General features: G+C 37.1%; 1 protein-coding gene across 1 annotated transcript; it reads left to right on the top strand.

The window, feature by feature from the left end:
• Positions 1 to 95: 95 nt before the first annotated feature.
• Positions 96 to 23,622, top strand: LOC131430172 (uncharacterized). The gene is made up of 4 exons (XM_058594908.1): positions 96 to 188; positions 21,500 to 21,940; positions 22,203 to 22,736; positions 22,794 to 23,622. The coding sequence occupies exons 1-4, from the start codon at positions 165 to 167 to the stop codon at positions 23,211 to 23,213; spliced, it is 1,419 nt and encodes a 472-aa protein (XP_058450891.1). The 5' UTR covers positions 96 to 164; the 3' UTR covers positions 23,214 to 23,622.
• Positions 23,623 to 24,682: the final 1,060 nt, after the last annotated feature.

Raw genomic sequence — 24,682 nt, 5'->3', positions numbered from 1 at the left:
TCGGCATTGCGAAGACTCCGCTAGAGGTGGTAAAGCTGCCTCACCGTTCCATATATTAAATAGTAGCGGATGTAAACAGTTGCCAGTCAGTGTCAAAAACTTCCTCGGAGAGGATCCGTACTCCTAGTGATTGCGGCGAGCGAGACCCCCAAACTTCGGGAACCATGAAGCCCCGATGGAATCTTGTGGTTAGTGATTGTAATTTTGGTTACTTTTTTCTCAGTCCCGGACTGTTAACCCGAACTACAAATAAAGGTGTTGTGAGAAACAGTTTAAATGATAATGGTGCATATTCGGACGCTTCACTGAAGTGATACATGAGCTTTGTAATTATGTAATTATGGACAATGTTGCAAGTGTTTATTCTATTATCAAAAAGTTTGGAAAATCTTTAGCCTAAGTGATTTATTTATCTCAAAAATAAGTGTTAGCGTATTTCAAAATAAGATATCTGATTTGTGCAGTATCTTTTCTGAGAACCCTTCAACTTATTATCTGGGAAACTAAGAAATATTTCTGTGAAATAACACTGTAATAAAACCTATAATAGACATTATAAGTGTACTCACCAACCAACCAATGATCATTACCATATTTCTATTATGCATCAGGGGTAAAAAAAAAGTTAACCGCGGTTAATCGTAAATGTTTGTTTGGCGTGGTGAAATTGACGATCTGAGACAAATTTCACTTATGAAGATACCGCCACCATGTGACTGGACAGCGATGTGTCCAACTAGCCGGGGCAACATCCGTATGTTTGCTGTTTACGCGCTGAACCGCGCACTGGTTGTATAATCGGATCTGCTTCGTTCACTCCCATCGCGGAGGTTATGAATTATTCGGAAGTGGGCAAAAAATCATAGCAGAATAAATTTGTTAATTTGTGTGAAATGGAATTCTCTACGACTGCTTTGGAGCTGTCAGACCGAAATAAGACTGAAAGATGGAATTGGGTGCATGAAAGCGGATAGATTAATGATTTGGAATTGATATATGCATTTCTCTTTCGAATTGTGTAATGAGTGGGATCTGGAGATGAATTTTGTAAAACGTTTGCTTTCAAGTACTAAGGAAAGACACGATTCTTCCATTAGTTGACTTCATTAGAGGAGCATAGTTACATCACTTAATTAGAATCACACTGTCTGTTTGCTTCCTGCAAGAATCATTAAGTATTAATAGATATTTGGAGGCTTAATATTGCATAAGAATTTATTGAATTAATTGTATTTGATGTGAAGAATTCTTCTCATTATTAAACAAATTTTTCGTACGAATAATTGGCGAATTAGCATTCGGTCTCAACTTTTCATTTTTCAAGAAAGGCCTTAAAGCAACATAAAGTTGCTACCTACTTATTTGTTTTCGCTGAATCTCGGAAAAATAATTGCCGAGATTTGCACCGCCGAGTACTCAGCTTCATCTCAGTAAAAGACAAAATTGCCGAGTCTCGGTAATCTCAAAATTGACAAAAGTCAATTATTACTGAAATTGTCAGCATAAAGTTTAAATCACCAGCAAAAAGTTTTCGTCATTTCCATTACTGCATGTTCGGCAAAAGCAACGCCTCCAGCAATTACAAGTAAACAAAAAATTCGTTTTTTTAATTGTAAACATCCAATTGGGAATCAAGATTTCATTTTATTCTGGCATAAACATACAAAAAATACACATTAAAATACTTATGCTTCGAGTACGCACCATTGTAAAATATGCAATTCGAACCAAACGCCGATAGTCGAATATGTTGGTTGAAGTTCTTCGACATATCCTACGAAATCTTACAGAAAGCAGAATCTGGAAGGAGCTATTTATAAATAATCAACAATAATTTGTAATTATTATACTTACTAAATAGATCGTAGATTTTCACGTCTTCCTGTCTTCCTGTGATGGGTAAGTCGATACCATTCACGCAGCACACCTGAGTTCGATTTCTAACCCCAAAAATAGGGTCAGAAAGTTTTTCTGGTCCGAAAAGGGGAATGATCTCAAGGTTAAAGCCTCTATAATTGAATACAAAAAAACGAATAATTTAAATTTAAAAAACAATCAACTGTGACAATGGTCTGTGGAAGCTTTCGATGAGGTTTTCAACTCAATTGTCCTCCTAGCTGACGTGACAAAGGCGGCTCCGATGTTTAAGATCATTGTCTTATTGAAGAACTCAATTTCTGTTATTAGGTCTAATCATCTTCTTGACCAGCTTAATGAGGCATTGTTTGTAAGTTTTGAATGTTTTCACAGCATTCAAATTTTGCGTGAAAACTGGTCAAGGTGTAAATATTTCGTTCTGAGACAGACACTTTTACCGACCGCTATTTGTCAACAATGCGTTGAAAGAAATCGATACAGTTTCCTAACCAGATACGCTTCACTCGAACCCACACCCAAAAGTAACTTCATACAGGAAAACTCTGTTCGACCAATCGCGATCCAAATGATTCCCCATCCAGCTGACACATTTTTCCATATGGACTGCGCTTGGCTTCGTAAAAACGTGCTCTGATTGTATTTAGAGTGACATGAATTCTTGTTAGTTTAAATTTGTTTTTACGCTGCCGAAGAGTATGTTTTTTCTATACTTCTGAGCTATCGCTTTCTGTCTTTTCACTCACTTCTCAAAAAAAACTTCGAATAGTTTTAGCTGCCGTTTATTTTGTTTCCTGAGGAATAAGCTCGTCTTGAACTTGAACTTAGTTTATTGTTTCATCAGTATCCCACGGGCAAGCAGATTAGAAAAAGACTGACGAAAGGGATAGCAAAAATGAAAATTTGCATGAAACACAACTTGTACCGGTTTGATTCGTTCTTCAATATTGTGTCGAGATCACAATCAGTTTCAGTTTCAAATTTCTATGTCATGGAACAAGTGCGATGTTTCATATGCTTAAGCGTTGTAACAAGCATAATTTGTTTGTGCTTTTGAATCTTTCAAAATTAGATCCCATTTTCTTCTTGACCCCAATGTTTACTGAAGTAATTGAATCTTGTTCTAGATAAAAGTGAGTTTTAAATCCCATCAAACAACGATTGAGGGGTTGTTGTTTCACTGATCACATCTTCATTCATATATCCGTCGCTGTTATTAGTCTGTTTGAAACGGCAATTTGTAATTCATCACTATATTTGACACGGCTCAAAACCCTACTGGCTATACAGAGCCGGTTGCTTATGACTATTCAATTTATGTCAGTAAAATCAATATTATCGCTGTTATTATGAATCTCGAATAAAAGACGTTCTCAGTACTGTTTATTGCTGCTATTGAATTCCAGAAGTAGCAGCGCTAAGAGTCAGAAGTGGATCTTTCAACGGTTTTTTAAAGATATCTCATAAACTACCAATGAATTTTATTGGGATCCAAAAACTGATTCTGGAATTGTGAATTCTTGAGTTCGATTGACTAGAAAATTTCTTTTTGTTATATAACGTGAATCCGAAAATATGTGCACTTCTCGTTCCATTGACGACAAACTAAAGTGCGATTGTTTACTTCATAAAGTTTGCTTCATTTAGAATTGGAACTAACTTTTGCTCATATTGTGGCGCTCCTGGTGGACGGATTTGGAAGCTCTTGGCGCCCACGTGTCGGGAATTTTGCCAGCTTCACGTATGATTTTTGACATTCCGAAAATCGACTGTACTTTGTAAACAATCAACATGGAAGCCGAAAGAAGAAAAAAAATTGTGCACAGTTATTTGGAAAATCTATTGTGGTCTGCATCTAGGCTAGCTAAACAGCTGAAATTCCCCAGAAATACCGTATGGCGCGTTATGAAACGGTATAAGAAAACATTGACGACGATTCGGAAGCCTCAAGCCGATCGTCGGAGTCGAACTGACGACCGGAAATTGCGTGGTAAGATTTTGAAGACGATTAAGAGGAATCCAAATCTGTCGGACCGTGATTTGGTCAGAAAATTCGGTGCTGCCCATAGTACCGTGAAGAGAACTCGACTCCGGGAAGGAATCAAGTCGTATCGAGCTAGCAAACAGCCAAATCGGATCATGAAACAGAATAGTGTGGTCAAAATTCGTGCTCGGAAACTATATGACCAGGTGCTGACCAAGTTCAACGGGTGTCTTCTGATGGACGATGAAACCTGTGTCAAGGCTGACTTCGGTCAAATCCCAGGTCAAAAATTTTACTTGGCAACGGCTCGGGGGGATGTTCCAGCCAAATTTAAATTTGTTTTTGCCGACAAATTTGCAAGAAAATTTATGATTTGGCCGGGCATTTGCACCTGCGGCAAAAAAACGAAAGTTTTCGTTACAAATAAGACAAATGACATCGGAACTATACCAAAAAGAGTGTCTCCAAAAACGAATTTTGCCGTTCATTCGATCCCACGACCATCCTGTAATGTTTTGGCCAGATTTGGCAAGCTGTCATTACAGCAAAGCCGTTTAAGAATAGTATGCAGAGAAAGTGGTCCAGTTTGTTCCGAAAAACCTTAACCCACTCAACTGCCCCCAGTTCCGCCCTATTGAGAAATACTGGGCAATCATGAAGAGGAGACTCAAGGCAAAGGGAAACGTTGTCAAAGACATCAATCATATGACGACCTGGTGGAATAAGATAGCTAAAACGATGGACGAAGAAGGTGTGCGCCGCCTACTGAGCCGTGTTACAGGAAAAATTCGAGAATTCCTTCAAAACCGTGACGAATAATTTTATCCGTATTTTTTCTTAAAAGTATGAAGAAAACGCTATAAAAAAAGATCTTGAATACAATAATAAATAACTGAAATACAGGCAACTGTCTTTGTTCCAATTCTATTTGAAGCAAGCTTTATATTATTTATTTGTAATTCTCTGAATTTGAATGTTAATAACGAATTCTCCGAAGAAGCTCAATCCTATTAAAAAATATGAGAAAGGTATCATTGCACCTCTAGAAGATTCCAACAAAATGACATCGAAGGAGGACGCCATGGCCCATTGAATCTAGGTCGCTTCAGAGCACCCGTGTCGGCTTCAATTTCTTGCCCGGAACTCATATTGTTCTATAACGTCTGATAGTGCATCTCGGGTTCATCAACAGTTGATACCAGTAGTCCACTCGATACCGATCATGTAAGCATCAGAAATCAGAACTAATTGGCTCAAGTGACAAATTCCCTAGTTATTTGGTGATTTATACCTTGTCGTGGCTTCTCATCATTTTCCTGATAGGAAGGGATGGATAAAAGGAACATGGAAAGGGGTGGTGTGGGAGAACTGAGAAAACAGCACAAAACAAAAAGAAATAAGTCATTTTACATTCACGAAATGATGCTGAATTATCTTCAGGTGGCAAAACGAACATTTTATAAAACCTCCAACCCCCGAGAAAGCGACACCATTTTGCATTCCCGGAAGAATGCCGAACGGTGCGTAGTAGAAAATTGGGGATCCCATAAGGGATGCCAAACAATCTGCTAAAGCCTTTTATGGTCTATACAGAAAGGATTCATCCACTCCAAAGAGAACGATGCACCTCTCCGACTATAGTTCCTTACCACATTGGGTGAGAAAAGATAGAATATTCTACAATTTTTGCTCACCATACATAGTTGGATACGTAGTTGCGTCAATGCGGGACAGTTACATATCAGATGCTATAAAGTATGCAATTGTACTTACAGAAATCACAATAAACATACTCAGCACGAATAGTACCCATGTGATAGTTGAGTTTACAATGTGCAGTCAGAGCACTGAAAATTCTTGTCCTGCAATGGTGCTTGGAAAATTGAAATTGACATTTTAGACATTAATGCTGCTGTCTGAGAGCAAGTTTGCAAGCTGCGGAACTTCAGCAGAGAATCTGTGGTAAACGAATTTATTTTTGTTCCGACAGTCAGCTTTAAAAGCACTCAATTCGAATGATTCACGATCGAATCTAGTGATCGCATGTCGAACTGAAATTGAAGACCTTAGCAATTCAAATGCTGTTTACTTCTTCTGGGTACCCGACCTTTCTGGTATTACTGGATATGAATGGGCTTGAATCGTTGGCTAGAGCTGGTGCAACGAATGATTTCGTTGATCCGGAACCAGTTTTACCACTTTCAACTAGTTGGATAAATCACAAGATTCGTCCTTGGGCTGCATCCAAACATGCCAGCAACTGGCGCAGCTTGCAAACTTGCGCTCAGACAAAAATATTTTTACTAGATTTAAATCTAAAAATATCATGGTACTGCATTTTTCCAAGCATCATTGCAGTATTCCGGTCAGAGCTCTGACTGGACATTGCAAACTCAATTATCACATGGCTACTATTCAACGTGCTGCGTATTATTCGTGTGATTTGTGTGAATGCGATTACGGTACTTCATATCATCTGATATGTAACTGTCCCGCATTGACGCAACTACGTATCCGGGTTTCTGGTTCTTCATGTATGGTTGAGTCTGTGTATGCGGAACTAAATTTAAAGGATATCCTATCGTTTCTCACCCAATGTGGTAAGGAGCTATAGTCAGAAGGGTTCATCGTTCTTCCTGGAGTGATTGAATCCTTTCTGTATTCACATTAAATAGGTTTTTTTAGCAGATTGTTTGGCATCTTTTATGGGGTGCCGAATTTACTTCTTCTCAAACATACTGCGAATCGTTCTGCATTCTTCCGGGAATGCAGAATGGTGTCGCTTTTGTAAAATCTCTAAATCCTCTCGGGGGTTGGAGGTTTTATTAACCGTGCATTTTGGCACCTGCAGATCGGGATGCAGAAAGCCAAATCTTTTTGCCTTTCAGATTCAAAAAACGACCCGTAATTCAAAGCTCAAGAGAGATAAGAAAGATTACGTAGGATTTTAGCGTGATGAACTAACACTATATACAACTAAGTATTGCTTGAGAGCAAATAAATAGAAATGAATTTACTAGTGATGGCTTTAGCACCACTGGAATTCATATAATATGGAGAATATATAGTCATCGCTCGGTGAAGACCGGTTATACGTCAAATAGGCCGAAAAATAGATATAATTTCTGGCTATGCCTTCAATTATTCAATCTAACTGTGACACGGAGTTTTGAGCAACGCAAGGGCAGAGGCCACAAATGTTCTGTTTACGACTGCCGTTTTTAAGCTTTGGCACGGAAATTCACCTTGACTTGTGAGCTCCCGTTTTAGTGGCCTTTCACGACATGAAACAGGAAACCAGTGGTTCATTTCTTGGTTGAAATAATTCCGCCGGATGCCACACAGTTTATCTGTTTGATGGACTTATACCATCTGGACAGGTGAACCGTAGTGTTATTTTTAGCCAGTTGAGAACCGTTACTGACACTACACGGCTATCTAGGCTGCTCAGAAAGAGAAGTTGACATTGATCGAATTCACTTGGTGGCCGAGCAGCCGGGTAAATCTGCAGAATCTCGTCTTAAAAATTGTGGTTTCGTTGAAAATTCCACAATATCTTTTAGATATTCCATTCTTTATTGTTTTCATACCACCATTTCTATATTTCATTTCATGTTCAATTTCCGCCTAACAATTTCTCAGTATAACTCGGCTGTGCAAAATTAGAGGTAATTGTGTAGGTTAAAGTTCAGGTTGAGGTTGAGAGCAGAGGCATTTGCGCAAGGACTTTTCCAGCCACTTCGCTCAGATGTTTGTAAACCATCTTTGTGAGTCATTCGAGCTGACAGCAATTCCTTCAAGTTATATCTGTATCGAAGATTCGAAGCATTTCTGCATAGATTCTAACAAGTTCATTTAGAGCTCACACAATTTGAAGTGGACATGCCTCTTTATATGTTACAACTACGAGTAAACTGGTCTCATCTACAATTTCATCCAAACCGATCGGGAATCCAATTATTGGATGGTTTGGGATTACGATAATTTTTCCCTTTATGGGCTACTCTGGTCGAGGGTGGGGATTTTCAGGTTCCACACTTTCCATACCAGACGGACTAAGCTATTGTGACTCATTTTTGACGCTCGAATATGTCGGTCTTGGAAGACGATTTATCCGATTTTTTCTAGGCTTGCATATAAGCATAACGGTGTAATTGATGAATGAGAAAGTGCAAAGTATTCTACAATCGACAACAACAAAAAAAAAACAACTAAAACAAAAATTCCATGTAGTTCGGTTTTACATCTCCTCCAAGTCAGTCGATAAAACAAAACCGCTTACGTTGGAAACAGAAGAAACCAAGTACAGTATTGTGTAGTGAACAATAGACCTCGAAAATGAGTGAACCAAAAGAAACAAAAGCTACCGCCGACACCAAAGAATACAATTGTTGTTGACTTCAGGCAGTCCAAAATTCGACCTTCGATACGAGAACTTGAAGGTTTGCTTAAGGAGCAAATGCAGCTGGACATTAAACGTGTGCATTTACTTCAATGCAATAAGACGAATAATGTTGTTTACATCCAGTTTTATAAAGAGTTGGATGCAATTCAATTCGCAAAAGACAATAACAATGTGCACTATGTGGAACACGAGAACATTAGGTACAACATTCCAGTATATATGGATGATAGTGCTATAGAAGTACGTGTGCATGATCTTCACTCGAGCGTCACCGATTATTATATTCGCAAAACTATGTACCAATACGGAGCGATTCTCTCTATCGAAAAAGAAAAGTGGAAGAATTTTTCCCCGGTATTCTAAATGGCGTACGTGTATTACGCATACACTTGAAGAAGCCTATACCTTTTTATGTGATTTTTGGTCAAGATATAAGAATTCCATGCAAATCACTTGTTACCTATGACAATCAGATGGCCACATGTCAGTATTGTCAAAAAGCTGTTCACTGCGGTAAGCATTGTGATAAACTGGACAAGGAGACAACTACACCAAAGGACAACAGTGCTTCCGTCACACCAACCCAAAGCAATCCCAGTACACCTGTGACAGTCACCAACAACAGTGAAGCATCCACTTTAACGAAACCATCCAACGTATCCCCAATAGAACAAAGCGCATTAACTGCAGTGAACAACTTACCATCCAACCAACCAGCAACTGCAAACAATGTACAACAAGGCTCATTTCCAGCAACTAGCAATGAAACCAACAACAATACCATCGATGTGGCAATGGATGACGAGACGAACCACGAACGAAGTGCCCCTCAATCCTCTCAGGAGGGAAATGGAAGCTCCTCTTCCCCTAGAAAAAGGGTGACAATAAGATCCAACTCAAAAAAAAATTTATTTAAAAAATCGGCTCAATCGGCCACGTAAACATTCTAACGCAAATAGGCCTGAATAAAAAAGTTTGATCACGGTTTCGTAGGAACCGAATCAATCTGGCCAATGAATTAATTCTACAAAATTAAAATAGAATCCACTATCGTTTGTTAACTGTCTCAATAGATTATCATATTTTTCCACAACAAGAAACATTCTAAATAACTTCGGCGTGGCCCAGATGCTACGAATTTCATATTATATCATATCACTTCTCATAACCTCGTTAACACACGCTGGAAGACACGGAAGAAGAAGAAAGCATAGGTTATGGAATAGTTATGCGGCATTTAGCGCAGTAGTGCTAACTTATTCGATCAGATTGTTCACACTTACTGTGCATACAATACCAAGCGGTTCATCATGAAAAAAAATATTATGCACATGCTTGTTTTTTTTTTACTATCTTAGACGGATGAAAGTGAATTTTCCTGCTTCAGATATGGTGCTACTGTGTTATACATAGACTTCAATACACATCGTTGCATCGTACAATTATGATTGAGAGATAACGAATATATGATAAGTATAAATCAGTAATCAACTGCAATCTCTTCATAAAAAAATGAGTGCTGTGTATGCGCACAAGCATGTGAATATGGGCAAGCTGGAAATAAGCCATCATGCGTGATATGTTTCAAATATCTGTGAATGCATATTGAGTGCGCCAGTCATATTTTTTTGCTACCCGTACGCCATAATTAGTGATCATAAATTAATTTCAGCCGATATGATGAATGAAAAGTCATATGGATCAAACCACAACGAAATTTTCTTGAAAGTATCCGCTACCTTTATTTCTAGTTCTGTTGAATCGAATGTGTCAACCTAAATCTTGTGAAATATGTTGCAATTACAGTTTGCGTCTTGGTTGTTTATCATAACTATCGAAGCAATTTTAACTATTGCTAATATCAGCCTGAAATTACCAATAAAAGCTCTCAAAATGATATGAATAATCCAAATCAACTCTCGCAAAAATGCTAGTAATATAAATGAATCTGTCATGTTGTTATACGATTATAGTAGCGTTATGTTAAATCAATAACATGAATATGTATGATCACTTTTAGTAACTTTTGGTTTTGGAAGGCTATGCAATCGCTGTGAATACCGACTTTGCAACCGAGGTCCGGAGGTCCGAGTGTAATATACCATTCGTACCATAGTTCGTCGAGATCACAAAATGTCTGTGTGTATATGTGTTTATGTGACAAATAATACCGATCAACAAGGGAGAACAAAATTGTATCTGGGGTTGTTTCGTTTTTTTCTATCTAAATTAGTCATAATCTTGGTCTCGTTAATAGTTAAAATAACAGAAATTTTAACTCAATTTAATCTAGGTGGTAACTTTATATCTAAATTTGTTACAAATTTAATACGACTTTTCAGTTATTATTACCCATTTTTTGGGGGAAAGGCTTTACCGTGCAAATCTAAAAATAGATTTGCGACGTAAGATGAAATTGCATACCTTTAAGCGTTTTGATTTGCCATAAAAAAAGTATGCAGTTACGCGACTTGTGGTTTCGAACCGGGAAGTTTTGAGTTGCTGACATACGCTACGATTGCATTGGGGCATGAGAACCCACTGAGGATAGCAGGATATATTGGCGTCATATAATAACTCCCCACCTCTTTCGTCGTTTCTTTTCAAACGGCATATTAATGACAAAGGGGCTATTATAGAACTATGAGTAAGCTTTTTGGTACTGAAGAATAGTAATAAATGAACGGAAATGACTAAATTCAGTGAAACAAATTTCTTACTACCTTACAGAATATGAGGAAGTTTACTAATTAATGATAGTTTTTCAGTTTTTTTTCTTTTTTGTACCAAGAGGGCCGACTTTCAAATAACATTCGAATCAGTTCACTCGTTCAGTTGAAGTAGTGAATTGTCTGTACGTGTATGTATGTCGATTGGCGGGAATATTTGATTGAAATGTGCACTTAATTTTCTCGGAGATGGCTGAATCGAATTTCTAAAATTTAGATTAGAGTAAAAATTCGTTGGAAAGACAACGCAAAATCTGAAGAAGTGTATATTATATCGATTCGATTAGCATGTTTTTATGATTGATGATCAATCAATTGCCTATTAGTCAGATTAGTTTGCGATATCCGCTGCCTGAAGCTCCGCAAGTAATGTTCAAACACCATCGAAATTAAACTTTTATTCCGGTTTGATTGTTTGATATCTACCTAGACATAATGCGGATCGGTTGCTTTAAACTCAACATTGCAAATTTTAAAACCCAGCTCACGGTTCCGGATTGGAAGTAATTATAATACTACGGAATGAGATTTAAATTTATCAGATATGAATAAATTGAACTTTTCAAATCGAAGGTGCGATAAAATGTTTTTGTCTGAATCATGAATATAAAAATGTCCATGCAATGTAATTCGTAGATCTTATTAATTGATGACCTAACCAACTTATTTCGATTTTACTGGTTTTGAATCCAAAAATTGTGAAAGTGATTCGATATCACTTTAGTTTGCTTTAGGCCATGATATCATCAGCGCCACCAGTGAACATTTTTCAATATAATATTAGCAAAGAGATATAGTAAAACAGCTATCTTATTAGCAAAACCCTTGTTACCTTCTAAGTAGATGTTAAGAATTTATGAATGGGAGTGATAAGCATCTAATATCTCTACAAAATCGGCATATCACAAATAGAGAATAATATTCATCTAAAGTTTAAAATTAATATCCTTGACCCACCACAACTACGTAAAGAATCATCAGATTAACAGAGTATAAAGTACAGCAAAAACTAAAGATAAATCCATACGAGTTTTTTTAAGAATTTTTTTTCTCTATTTCCAGTATATCCGAGGGCCGGTAAAACTAAAGTCGCTATTTTCAATCTACAACTAAAGCTACTAGATATCGAAGAAGTATTGAGCTGAGTTTAGATTCTGATTTGAGCCCAGTTTAGATTTTGTTTTTCGTTTATTGCAGCGTCACTTTTGAAGACGTTTTGAAATTTTTAACACTTCTCACTCTATTTTTTTTTTCGGAAACAATCGGTTACCGATAAAGTTAAAGAATTCAAGCATTAATCTGACTCAAAGCTTATGAAAATCATCTCTGAGGAAACATTACAGAAATCAATGAACTGAGTCGAATGCTATATCACTTTATAAAATATTTCTTTGTTCGAAGTTTTGTCTTTTCAAAATCAAATACCAAATTATTGTTTTCAAAAGCATCTTCAGGTTTGTGAAATTGGAAAATATGTTTGTTAATGCTCTTTATTGAAGCATAACATTACTCGGGTTGAAAGTCCAAAACAAGATCGACAAAAGTGTTTGAACTCTTTTTTATCTCAGTATAGTTTTACTTGAAATATAACGGCCCTTAATATAGTATCTGGACTTGCTATAATCTTAATAAAATCTGAATGTTTGTTTCTGATTTGGAATCATATTTATAACATAATGAGATATAAATATTAGGATCATATATAATTTTGATATGATCCTGTTATGCTCTGTTGATCGGGATGCCACTCAATTTTCTCAGAGATGGCTGAACCAATTTTCGCAAACTTAGATTCAAATGAAAGGAATTATAGCCTCATACAATTTTCTTTCATTTCATTTGGATCCGACTTCCGGTGCCGGAATTACAAAGCAATATGTGCAAACTTATGAAAAAAGGCGCACTCAATTTTCTCTTAAATTTCCTAATTGATTTTCACAAACTAAGAAGCAAATAAAAAGTCCTTAAATTCGTTAAAAAATCCCCGAAAAGTTTATCCAGATCCGTTTTCCGGTTCCGGTATTATTATTAGATCGACAAGTGGAAATTTTCACAAGCGATAGCGAAACGAGGTGCACATTTTTATAAATCTTACTGCTAAATTCATCTAGTTGGTAGATCTTGTTAGTTAGTGAACATATAAAAATACTTTTGGACTACTAGTCCTCGGTTTCCGCTTCCGAAAGCGCCGATAATAGTGAAAAAAAATCTCCAACAACGGAACTCACTTCGATTTCTCAGCAACGGTTAAGCCGATTTTCACGAGTCATGATTCAAATTAAAGCTTTCATTGTCTTTAAATGTACTGTGCAATTTCATCCTGATCCGACTTCCAGTTCCGAAATTATAGGGCGATTAGTGTCAAAACATTCAAATCGTCATTCAAAATGACGATGCAAAACTAGTACACGACGGTACGAGCCGTTTTGCTCCATTCGCAGCGTGCTTTGTTCAATTTCGTATGGCGTGCAGGGTTGCAACATTAAAATTTATATTTTTCAGGTGAATAAAATATAAATTACCAATTCTTTTATTCACTTTGTACCAACTTGTTATCATTTTTTAACAGATCATGATAGCGATGCTTTGCTATGAAAGTAAATAAGTGCCTTTCTCATATAGAAAGTTTATGCAATCACTTGAAAAATTGACTAGTGAAAATTGGCTCAGAAGGCTGAGTGTTCTTTATAATTCGACACAGTTTATCGAGCTGAGCAATGTGTAGGAATATTATCTGTTCCTTGTCCTTAGCAAATCTATGTTCGGGCCTGGCCGGCGCCGGTATTGTTCAATAAATTCCGGATTTACCAGAAGTTGTACATTGAAAGTTGATTTGTCAGTCCAAAGTCTAATCATCTAGAAATTCTTTGTACATTTTCAGCTGCTCTCGGTCAATAACAGAATACCGACGAACTGCTACTGCCATTGAACAATTTCACGAAAGTTTGATTTCTTTAATAATGTGTGTTTTTTAAGAGGTATAGGATTTGATTTACAAAAAAGTACAAAAAATTAAGAAAATTGATGAAATCTTTATCGGAATCGATAAAACGAACAATATAATTTAATGTTTGAAGATGAATTCACGCAAATGTTGACCGCGGCTTGGCTTTAGATGAATTTCCCTACAAGAAATAGTCAGCCTTAGAATTTCCCTACAAGAAATAGTCCAAAGGTGTTAAATCATACGATCTAGGCGGCCAATTGACGGGCACAAAATGTAGGATAAACTGTTCACCGAAGGCGAATCTCAATTTAGTCATTGTTTCACGTGCCGTGTGGGATGTGGCACCGTCTTGTTGAAACCACATGTCAGGCATGTCCAATTCTTTCAATTTGAACAAAAAAAATCATTAAACATCACACGGAAGCGCTTGTCATTCACAGTAACGTTCCACTCATCGTCGCCTTTGAAGAAGTACGGCCCAATGATGCTACCGGTCCATAATCCACACCAAACAGTGACTTTTTCGGGTTGCATTGGTAGCACTTGCAATGCTTCTGGCTGGTCTTCACTTCAGATGCGGCAATTTTGCTTTTTACGTATCCATTCAACCAGAAATGAGCTTCGTCGCTGAACACAATTTTTTCGTTAAAAAGTGGATCTTCCTCCAATTTTGCCACAGTTCACCCAATTCACCAAATGTTAGCAGTTGTAAGTCGATTCATGATTAAATTATAGACGAAACTGAACAAATTTCACAATGACACAAGACACGAAACACGCGTGATCTGTCAAAATAGTGTTTCCAAAAGATACCAGCAAAAAATCACCCTTTAGAACACTTATATTACCTCAACAACTAATGTAATTTCAACCAAAACATTTTTCCAGTGCTCATATGATTCAGAAATTCGTTGAAGGATAACTCATTTTAAGAAACGTCTTGTTATGCCTAAGGGGACACTATTACGCAATCAATGGTGTTTTTTTTTCTCTCCAATCAGTTTTATGATGTTCTTTTTTAATATAACGACTACACAGTAATCATACTGGCCATATTCAATTATAAACCTTACTTTTATGAGTTTATGATTACGCATGATTACGCAAACATGTGTACATTGCTAATTAAAAAGTTGTTTGTTGGGACAAGAAAATCAGTTCTTGTCCATTTCAACAGTGCTTTCCATCTGATCTGACTGTTCAGTTAGAAAGCAGTAGTCAAAGTTATGTCAAATGTTGAAGTAACACTTGATTAATCTTTAAGCGTTATTTTGTTGAAGAAAGGAGCTTGACCATCGTAACGACCTGGTTTTTTTTATGGTATTAATGTTGACCAAGTAATGATTATATAATGTATATGTGTTAATATATGTTACTTGTTCAGAGTACTTGATAGACGTGAAACTGTATTTGTACTATTCAGGCTTTTCCTAATTTCGATCCTTGTGGATTAAGATCTTAAGAGAAAATCAAAAATCGGATTCCCTCAATGCTCATCATTACATGTTCTTCCGTCAGCAACCGGATCAACTAACACTTTTACAAAACATGTTTTTCTATAAATCAGCCATACCTACACTCTTAGAAAAAATGAAATTTACGCTTGACGTAAATTCAAACATGCCATAATTTCTTCGGTGATGACACAATATTACATCTACTAACATGTAAAAATAAACTTCGCGTCTATATCGATGTAAGCTTAAGCTACATTAACTGTGAAGTTACTGATATGACTTATCTTTACATGTTTTGAATCGTGAATGTAAGTGAATCTCGACGCTCCATTTATGTGCATCTATAAAGATGTAAACTTTTCTTAGTGTGTAGATACTATTTGTCGTTTGGGTTTCCCTGTTTGATTTCAAATAAATGAATCAACACGTATTTATTTAATTCTCACGTCATACCTTCACTTCAGATACAGTTCAGAAAAAAATAGTACAACAAACAAATTCTCCCAGATCCACCGTCTGACTTGGTCAGCTACTGACCAACCGCACTGCAGACACAATTCCCCACATATCGGATTTACTTTTGCGAATCATTTATAACCGGTGCGATTATGCAATGCCGGTACGTGTAGGAGTTCAACAGAGGAAAACCTGCCTCCTTACTCAAACTGGTCTTCGGGACAGGAGCGTCACCAGTGCAGTGATCGAGTTGTTGTTGGTGCGTTCATTTCAAAGTCGTGATGTCACATTTAGCGGAAGGTAGATTCGTGCGCAGTCTTCACATTCTGTCATACCTTTCTCATTCATCTCGATATTATGGAACACGGCACACGTGGAGTGCCATATAAAGAAAGTATTAAGTAACATAAATAAATGTGCTAAGACCTGACGGCTGATGTGAGCTGGTTGAGTGGAAACCGGTTAGGTGGATAATTGCTAGTTTTGATATTGAGATTTTGTTTTGGGTGCGAGTTTCGCATCAATATCTCAAGGTTTAGAGACGTGTAATTCAGTCTTTTGTACGCTGTAGTAATTTAGCCTTGGAAAACATCCCGCATGTGCTCCATTGACCTGGATAAATCTCGGTGTTTCAAATTTGGAAAAGGACTCAGGCTGCTTGTTACTTTGGGGTAGCAATATTATAACTGTGAAACTATTTGATTAGTCATCGATGATATAACTGAATGAATGGGCAGTTATAAATCCGCCCTATGCTCTACAAAGACGGTGTACGTGTGGAGTGATAGAGGACGATCGGAACAAACTGTTTATTAAATTAATTTGCATAATTGATGTATGGTTAACTACTGCATAATTGCTCAATCTAAACGATAATTAAACGGTTTATTAATTGAAATATTAGATCAAGTGACAATTTGATTACATCGAGAAACAGCTTTTAACTCATTATGAACACCACTGTGTGCACTTTTCGAAGCTAGTTGATCAAGTTCGAAGATCAAATGACTGCGACTTCTGGTTCCGAAGATATGATGGTATAAGTAACGTAACCGACAAAAAACCGAGAGCTTCCCGCCCCAAGGTGACTCCTCTGGTCGCTTCGGAATAAACTAAGAAAATTTTTCTATATCTTAACTACAGATTAATAAACATGAAAATTTAATGACTTATCACCATCAATTACTATTGTTTCCCATAGTTACGAACAAACTATCGCATGTTTCATTGAAAAATGCAAAAAGCTTGCCAAATCTGCTAGGAAATTCTTTGGATCTTTAGGTGCCTCGACTAAACCTTTAATACATACACTCAAGTCTCTTATTATGCGAATTTTCGAAGCTGTGGGGTTTTTCAAGCGAATTTTCCAAGTTATGCGGTTTTCATGTTTCATATTATAAATGCACGAAACGTCGTGATCTAGTGTTAAATTAAATCAAAATCTGGGACTTTCCAACAAAATCCGAATAACACCTGATCTTGACGTTTTATGCATTTCTAAATTATTTCTTTTTTTTTTCATACCGGACGAACTAGGCTATGGTGCCCAAATGAACACTAGTAACGAAGGAGGAAACCCTCCAACATGTAACCCAAGCAACAGATTCCTTTACGGTTATCAATTTGCAACGAAAGATACGAATATCTTCTATTACAAGTTCACCAGAGAGTTTGTTACTTGGGCAGGAAGTGTGTGCTTCAGCCTGTAACCAGTCAATCATTGAGTCGTGCGTCTGTATCGTATTGGTATTCTGTCATCCTACCAGCTGCTTCAGTGTCTCGAATGTCCTCGTCGATGAAACTTTGGAAATTTTGCATTGTATCCGCTTCGGTCTTGGCCCTGCTTTCCTATATAGTCTTTTATGCCTGAAGCGGTACTTACGATTATTATTTTAAGGTTCTTAAATCAATGTAGATATGTTTATAATAATAATTACAATAACAATAATAATATAAATAAAAATGATAATAGTGAAAATCACAACAATAATAATAACAATAATACTCATAATAATACAACAACAATAATGATAATAATAAAAGTAATAATAAAAATAGAAATATTGTGACTTACCAAAAGTGAATATGTTATCAAATGAGTTATTACATGAAAATACCTATTTTTCGTCGTTTTATTGGGGCTCTGGTTTTTATTTCAATTTCATTTTGGTATTCCTGTGGCACCCTAGGATTTTCCCGCTCCATATCGTTTTTGTCTATAATCTTTTATTTCGATAGTTTCTCGTGATACAAATAAAATAAAGTCATGGATGGATGCGCATTTAACACTAGATTGCCCATCAAAGACACTATATGTACACAATAGAAGGATTGCTTAAAATTCTGAGCTCTTATTTTATTCTTTATTTAACGGTATATGCACTAAGGCACACTGCACTAGCTTTTAGTTATTTTGTCACAGTTTTTTTTCTTCCAATCATTTTGACTGCTTTTGATCAATTTAGGTCTATACTAAGTTTTGGGCCTTCTAGTGTTGAACACGCATCCATGAAACAAGAACTACATGTATTTCGTGAAGAAATACTAGGTGTTGTTGTATGAATGGTCCACGTGAACCGCTCTCTTCCAGAAACACACATCTCACACTCTTAGTTAGAAGGTGACATCTGTGTCCAAGTTGGAGAAATCTAAGTACATTCAAACCTTTCCCGATTTGAGAGTGTATTTACACCTAATCAATCAGTTTCGCCGCCATTGCAATTTGTAAACATTAGTACCGATACTGAACTGGATCGCAAAGGTTTGAGAGTTCCTTAACGGTTCATAAGATGTCAATTTACTCCTATTCCTGATAGCACTAGTCCTCCTTTTTGAATTAAATTCTCCAAGTTCAAGACGAATATGATATATTAATATTCATCCCAACTGGATCAAGATAATTCAAATTGGTGATCAATTCCAGGCATAAGTATGCTCGAAACCACCTAATGACCTATTGTCATTTTCAAGCATTATTAGTCCTATCCACTCCGTGATCGATCCAGACAACATAATAATTTTCATCTTTTACATTTATAAGCGAACGATCGAACTCGCTATGGTCCGACTTTGTCAATACGAAGTATAAATTGACTCCCACCCCCATCCGCCTAAGGGGGGTACGCGCCCTGTAGCTCATCATCCAAACCCTAGAGTATTTCTAAATTATTTCGCAACAAAAAAAAACTTTCTATTTCGAAAACCTCTAAAATTTTTCAAGTTCGAAAGTCGACATTGTTTAACACTAGATATACGGATTTTGATTATATACCTATTTCTACTGGAATGAGCCACAAGAAAATTGAAATTTTTTGAAAAGAAAAAGTTCCAGATCAATTCAAATGAAATGTTTATTATCGGAACAATCATGGAAAACATTTTTTATCAATAATCTCTTGTTTTGAAACACATTTTCCACAAACGTGTCTATTAGATTTTACACGATGACGACACAAATGAACTGCCGATGAATCAAGTTCATCTTTGACAGCTACCGTGTGTTTGTTTTGTTTTGCGACTGTAAAATTAAAATTGAAAAATGACGGAAAAGGGCTTGTTAAAAATGTGTTCCACAGTGAAAAGAACTAATAAGATTACCATGTATGCGTTTCTAGCATCAAGTAGCGATATTTGTATAAATCTGTTTAGTGTGAGTCGACTTGCAATTTATGAATTCAAATGATGAACCTGTGATGAACTTTTAAACTGTAAACAAATACACGGCGGTTGTCAAAAAAAGTTCATTCTGTTCATTTTGTGAGGTTATGTCATGTTCTTGTAAAACCGGTCTTCGTAAATGACCGACACCAGAACAAACGAAGAGAGACGAAGCATTTTCGTTTCTCATAGAAAAAAGAGAGTATAACTGTCAACATCACTCTTTCCTCTATGACAAGACGAAGCCAAACTATCGTCTGGGAGCATCAGCAGAATTTGAATTCTCATTATTTCATCGATGTATTGAAAATCTGTGACGCTTGGCTACAAAGAGTGACTAAAATATGACAAATCGAAGTAATTATACCCCAGGACCTATTGGAAACCAAAACTACTACAGATTCGAGCAGCAATAGGTAAAAGAAATTGTGAAACCATTTTCTGTCATTTTCGATTCTCAAATCTTCGGTTGAATATCGACATTGCATACTATGGGATTTTCACTGAAAACCGCAAATGACTGAAAAGGCAAAGAACACAATTTTTGAAAATACTGTTCCGCTTATGTCATTGACTGGACATGGTTTCCGTTCTCATAGTTTGCAAGCGAAGCTGAGAGTGACATTAATTTCTCGTCATTTTCGTTTATTTTGAGTCAATGAAAATGACTTATTTGAAGGTTGACTAATATTTGATGAAAATACAATCATTACTCTTGAATGGTAGCTTATATTGAAAAACTTAGTTGAACAAATTTGTGCGCAATATTTAGTTTGACAACGCTTCGGAAAACGCTGCTCACAAAAAAATTAGAACAAAAAAAAAAAGATTTTTCAGGAGCCGCCCTACTTTCACTCCAAAAAATTGATGAAACTCGATCAAATGAAGAGCTACGAAGGTGGCTTCTTCAGTAAAGTTGTTCAAAAGAAAATTTACTACAATTTTCCTGTAAAGTGCAATAATTTTTGAATTCAATTAAGAAAGTTAGATTCCAGATTTCAATCAAAACATGGATCACCCATGACTTTTTACATGAAAAGATGCGCCAGTTGATTACAAACAACTTTTTTGAAGACACCAACTACAGAAAAATAATATTTAATAGCGAAAATATATTTTTGTCTCGCTAATTTCCCGTGTCGGACCACTGTGCATTGTACATTGACACAATTACGATCTCCCCCGTTCGACGAATCAGTGAATTGGAAACTTCTCGAGTTCAATATAGTATTGGCATAAACAGTAAAAGATTTTTTTTACTCGTACTGATCCTCTCTTCGCACAATAATAGGAAAGCTTCTATACGCTAAAGCGGGTATTGTTTGTATGTAATAATTACACAAAAATCATGTTCCTCCGGTTTGCATATATTTTTCTCGAAACGTCGTCACTAATGAAATGCAAGGTAGGCCCACAAAGAAAGCATCGTTTGTGCGTAGCCAAGAAATACCTCACCATTTGAACACTGCTCCTCATGCCTCTCACAACTTACCAGTGACTGCATAATTGTCGGTATCCATTCATTCCGAAGGTTACGCCGATGATCTGGTTGTTTTTTTTTTGCATATTTCACATAGGATATGCCCTACCTTTCTTATTATTCATTAACAACACCGCGAGTTTGTGCAAACAATAGCACTCGTTTTCCGATTGAAAGTTTTTCGACAGAGAAAATCTGATACGTGTGCAATACTATATCGTTTTAATTATTTTCCGCTTTTCATCGTGTGTGCGAGTTTACGCCTACTATGATTATGTTGACATTATGCTAATTGTAGATATTTAAGAGTGTAAGCGGAAAGTCTTTCGGTTAGCTTCAAATTGAGAAATAATTTTGATTTTGTGGCCAAACGCCTTACTGAAATATCTTAGGTCGAAACATTTAGGTATTGTTCCGAAAGATCATAACTTTGATTATTGTGCTCTACACCTCATGGAACACAAAATAATATGTTATCTCGTTCTTCTTTTCACAATTACTCCATGCAGGTTACCCTCGGTATATTACTTCACATCGTTGCTTTAGCACTGGCTAAAGCTATCATCGACCAGAAAACCGAGGAAACACAAAACAGTAATGTTCAATCGCAAACACACGTCGCTCAGAAACGTTTCGGCTACGATTATCCGGCGCCTGCTGTGCCCGTTAGCTTCGACGAGCCCCAGATTCAGGCGGAACCGGTTGTGGATCAACTTCAAGTGCAGCCCATAGTGGACGTCCACCACCACGAGGAGCACCTTCATGAGGAGCATCATCACCACGAGGAGCACCATCATGATCCTGGATACTGGAAAAAGAAACTTATCTGGAAGGAAGGATGGAAGAAGATTTGGAAACCTGGAAAGAAGCAAATTTGGAAGCCCGACTGGAAGAAAATCTGGAAGCCTATCTGGGTGCCAACGGAGATTCCAGTGTGGAAGGATATTCAGGTAGGAAGAAGGTTTCTGATGGTTGAGAAATTATGACCCGACTGAGACCTCCACAAGGATTGGACTTAAAATTGAGAGTTCCCATGACCTTGTAGGTAGAAGAACAATTCATCATATATCACAAATGACACTCAGGGTATGTTACAATTACTTGACATTTAATTTCTAATTCCGAACAAGTAGTACAGGGCACTCGGTGATCGGTAAAAAAGCGGATTTACTATATCACAAAATGATTAACATTCATTGGTTTATATGACAGGTACCAGCTTGGAAGCAAATCTGGAAACCGGTCTGGAAGGAAATTCAGGTTCCGGCATGGAAAGAAATACAAGTTCCGGATTGGAAGAAGATCTGGAAACCTATCTGGGTTCCGATAAAAGTTCCCGCGTGGAAAGAAATTCAAGTACCAGCTTGGAAACAAATCTGGAAACCAGTTTGGAAGGAGATTCAAGTGCCAGATTGGAAGGAAATTCAAGTGCCTGCGTGGAAGCAATACTGGTATCCTGCATGGGTGAAAGTTGGAATTCCTGGTGAAAAGTTCTTGGGCAAAGATCACGACGGATGGGAGTACACTAGCCATGATCTTTGGAAGAAAAAGCTGGTGTGGAAGTCGGCTTGGAAAAAGATCTGGAAAACGGAACAAAAACAGATTTGGCGTACCGATAAAAAGCTGGAATGGAAGGCCGCCTGGAAACAAATTTGGCGTCCAGCTAAGAAGCAAGTATGGGTGGAGGACAAAAAGCTTGCCTGGAAGGAAGCTTGGAAACAGGTGTGGCGAACAGAGAAGAAACAGGTACGTATTTTTTGCCATAACTTGGCCGGTTCGGAAGCAACCAAATTTTTTTTTCAGGTGTGGGTTCCTGAGAAAAAACTCGAATGGAAAGCTGCATGGGTCCAGATTTGGAAACCGAGCAAAAAGTTAGTTTGGGTGCCAGATAAGAAACTCGAGTGGAAGGAAGCCTGGAAGCAAATATGGGTTCCTGGATGGAAGGAAATTTGGCTTCCTGCATGGAAACAAATCTGGAAACCCGTTTGGATCTCTGAATGGTTCCCATCACCCGATCCACATGAACACCATCACGAAACCGAGCATGGTTGGGATCGAAAGGATAACGCCGCGTCGAAGGTTATCTTCAAGCGTAGTGAAACTGCCTCAGCTCAACCCAAAGCTGTTGAAGCCACTCCGGAGGGAGCTGCCAAAATTACGCCTGCTGTAGTGAAAACTGACAGCACAGAGAACAAGTCCGAATTCCGGTTTCCCGCATCTTAACTCTTGTTGAAAAATAGACACTAAGAAACTAAGCTTTAGCCTTCTCGTACACAAAGTCATCTAGTTTTTAACTAGAATTATCCCAGTATTTAAATAATCTAAGATGCATCGTATGTGAGAACGTGTAAATATTGCAAAGTAAAACTTGAGCTATTCCAAGATCAGTGAAGTTATGGTTTTGGTTTCATCAGAATAGAATACTCGTTTTCATCGTATCGCGAAACCCACAAATTAGTGATATGTAATTGTGAACCATATAATTTAGATGCTGCTAATCGTTCCACAAATTGGATCGAATCGATGTAGTACCGTGATCGCCATCCATTCATCCCTAGAATTTGTAGGATTAGTTTTTTTTCATTTTGCTTTTGTGAACGATGATCTGAAAACTTAAGAAAATAAATCGACTTGACACAGTTTGTTACAAGAAACATGTGATTATCCTGGAAACCGTAGCTAATACACTTGTTCCATACACACTTAAATTGGATTACCGATCTCAGTTGTTCAGACCTCGGTAGCTGATTTTTTCAGTAAAAATAACATTTCATCACAGCGGTACCTCAAGGTACTGCTGTCAACACATGTTTATATGTGCTGATATATCAGTAGAATGTAAATGTTCGGTAGTTCGGCTGTTTTAAACTCGTCAAGTAATAAAAAATACCGAACGAAGTTTAGTGTGTAGCTTGTCAGTAATGAGTGCAGTGTTTTAGAGCGAATGTATGTGTGTGTTCCTTAATCTAGATATCAAGATTAAAATCTTGTGACCAACGCTAATTTCGGATTTGTGTCGACAATCCAAGATTTACAAACTACGAAGAATGTTTTTGAACATTTTTTTTTCATCATAAAGGTTTTGTATTTGTTTTTTTTTTATTAATGGGAAATCTTTCCTAACCAGTTAAAAAGTGTAGGGGAAGGTGTTCGGTTGCCGGCAGTATTCGGTTTCCGGCACCCCACCGTAGCTTTTGACAGAAAGCAGATAGCGTCATTCCGAAAAATGTCATGTGTGTGTAATAGCAGCACGTTCTTTTTGTGCTGAATTGCGAATCAAGCAGTCGCTTGTACTTTTTGCTGCGTTCAAAATAAATTTTAACTCCGTGAAAATCAACACAACTGTTTTTTCACCTTTTTTATAGTATCATGAATTGAAGAGCATCAATCGGAAAGGTGAGTGGATTGAATATTTATGAGGTGAAACCGATCTATTTAGTGATTTAATACCGGGTGCTATCAAAATTTTCGTAACCAAAAATTTTTTTTGTCATGTTCAAAATGTCTACCGGTTACCGGCATCGAATTTTTTTTCGACAAATCGTTTAAAATTGTCAGTGATATGCAGGCTGCTGTCGAGATAAACATCTAGCTGCGCATACAGCAGATACTCCTGCTAAGAAAAAAAAGCAGAAGACCATTCAAATATTCGACCAAAAGAGCTAAGGCGAAGTCACTATCAGACAATGAAG

The sequence above is a fragment of the Malaya genurostris genome, chromosome 2 (assembly GCF_030247185.1).
Source record: "Malaya genurostris strain Urasoe2022 chromosome 2, Malgen_1.1, whole genome shotgun sequence".
Lineage (NCBI taxonomy): Eukaryota > Metazoa > Arthropoda > Insecta > Diptera > Culicidae > Malaya > Malaya genurostris.
This window is presented reverse-complemented; position numbering and strand designations above follow the sequence as displayed.

Coding starts and splice junctions, on each gene's coding strand:
- LOC131430172 (XM_058594908.1), top strand. CDS start 165: ATGAAGCCCCGATGGAATCTTGTG. Junction 189..21,499: donor AGCCCCGATGGAATCTTGTG/GTTAGTGATTGT, acceptor TACTCCATGCAG/GTTACCCTCGGTATATTACT. Junction 21,941..22,202: donor CAGTGTGGAAGGATATTCAG/GTAGGAAGAAGG, acceptor TTTATATGACAG/GTACCAGCTTGGAAGCAAAT.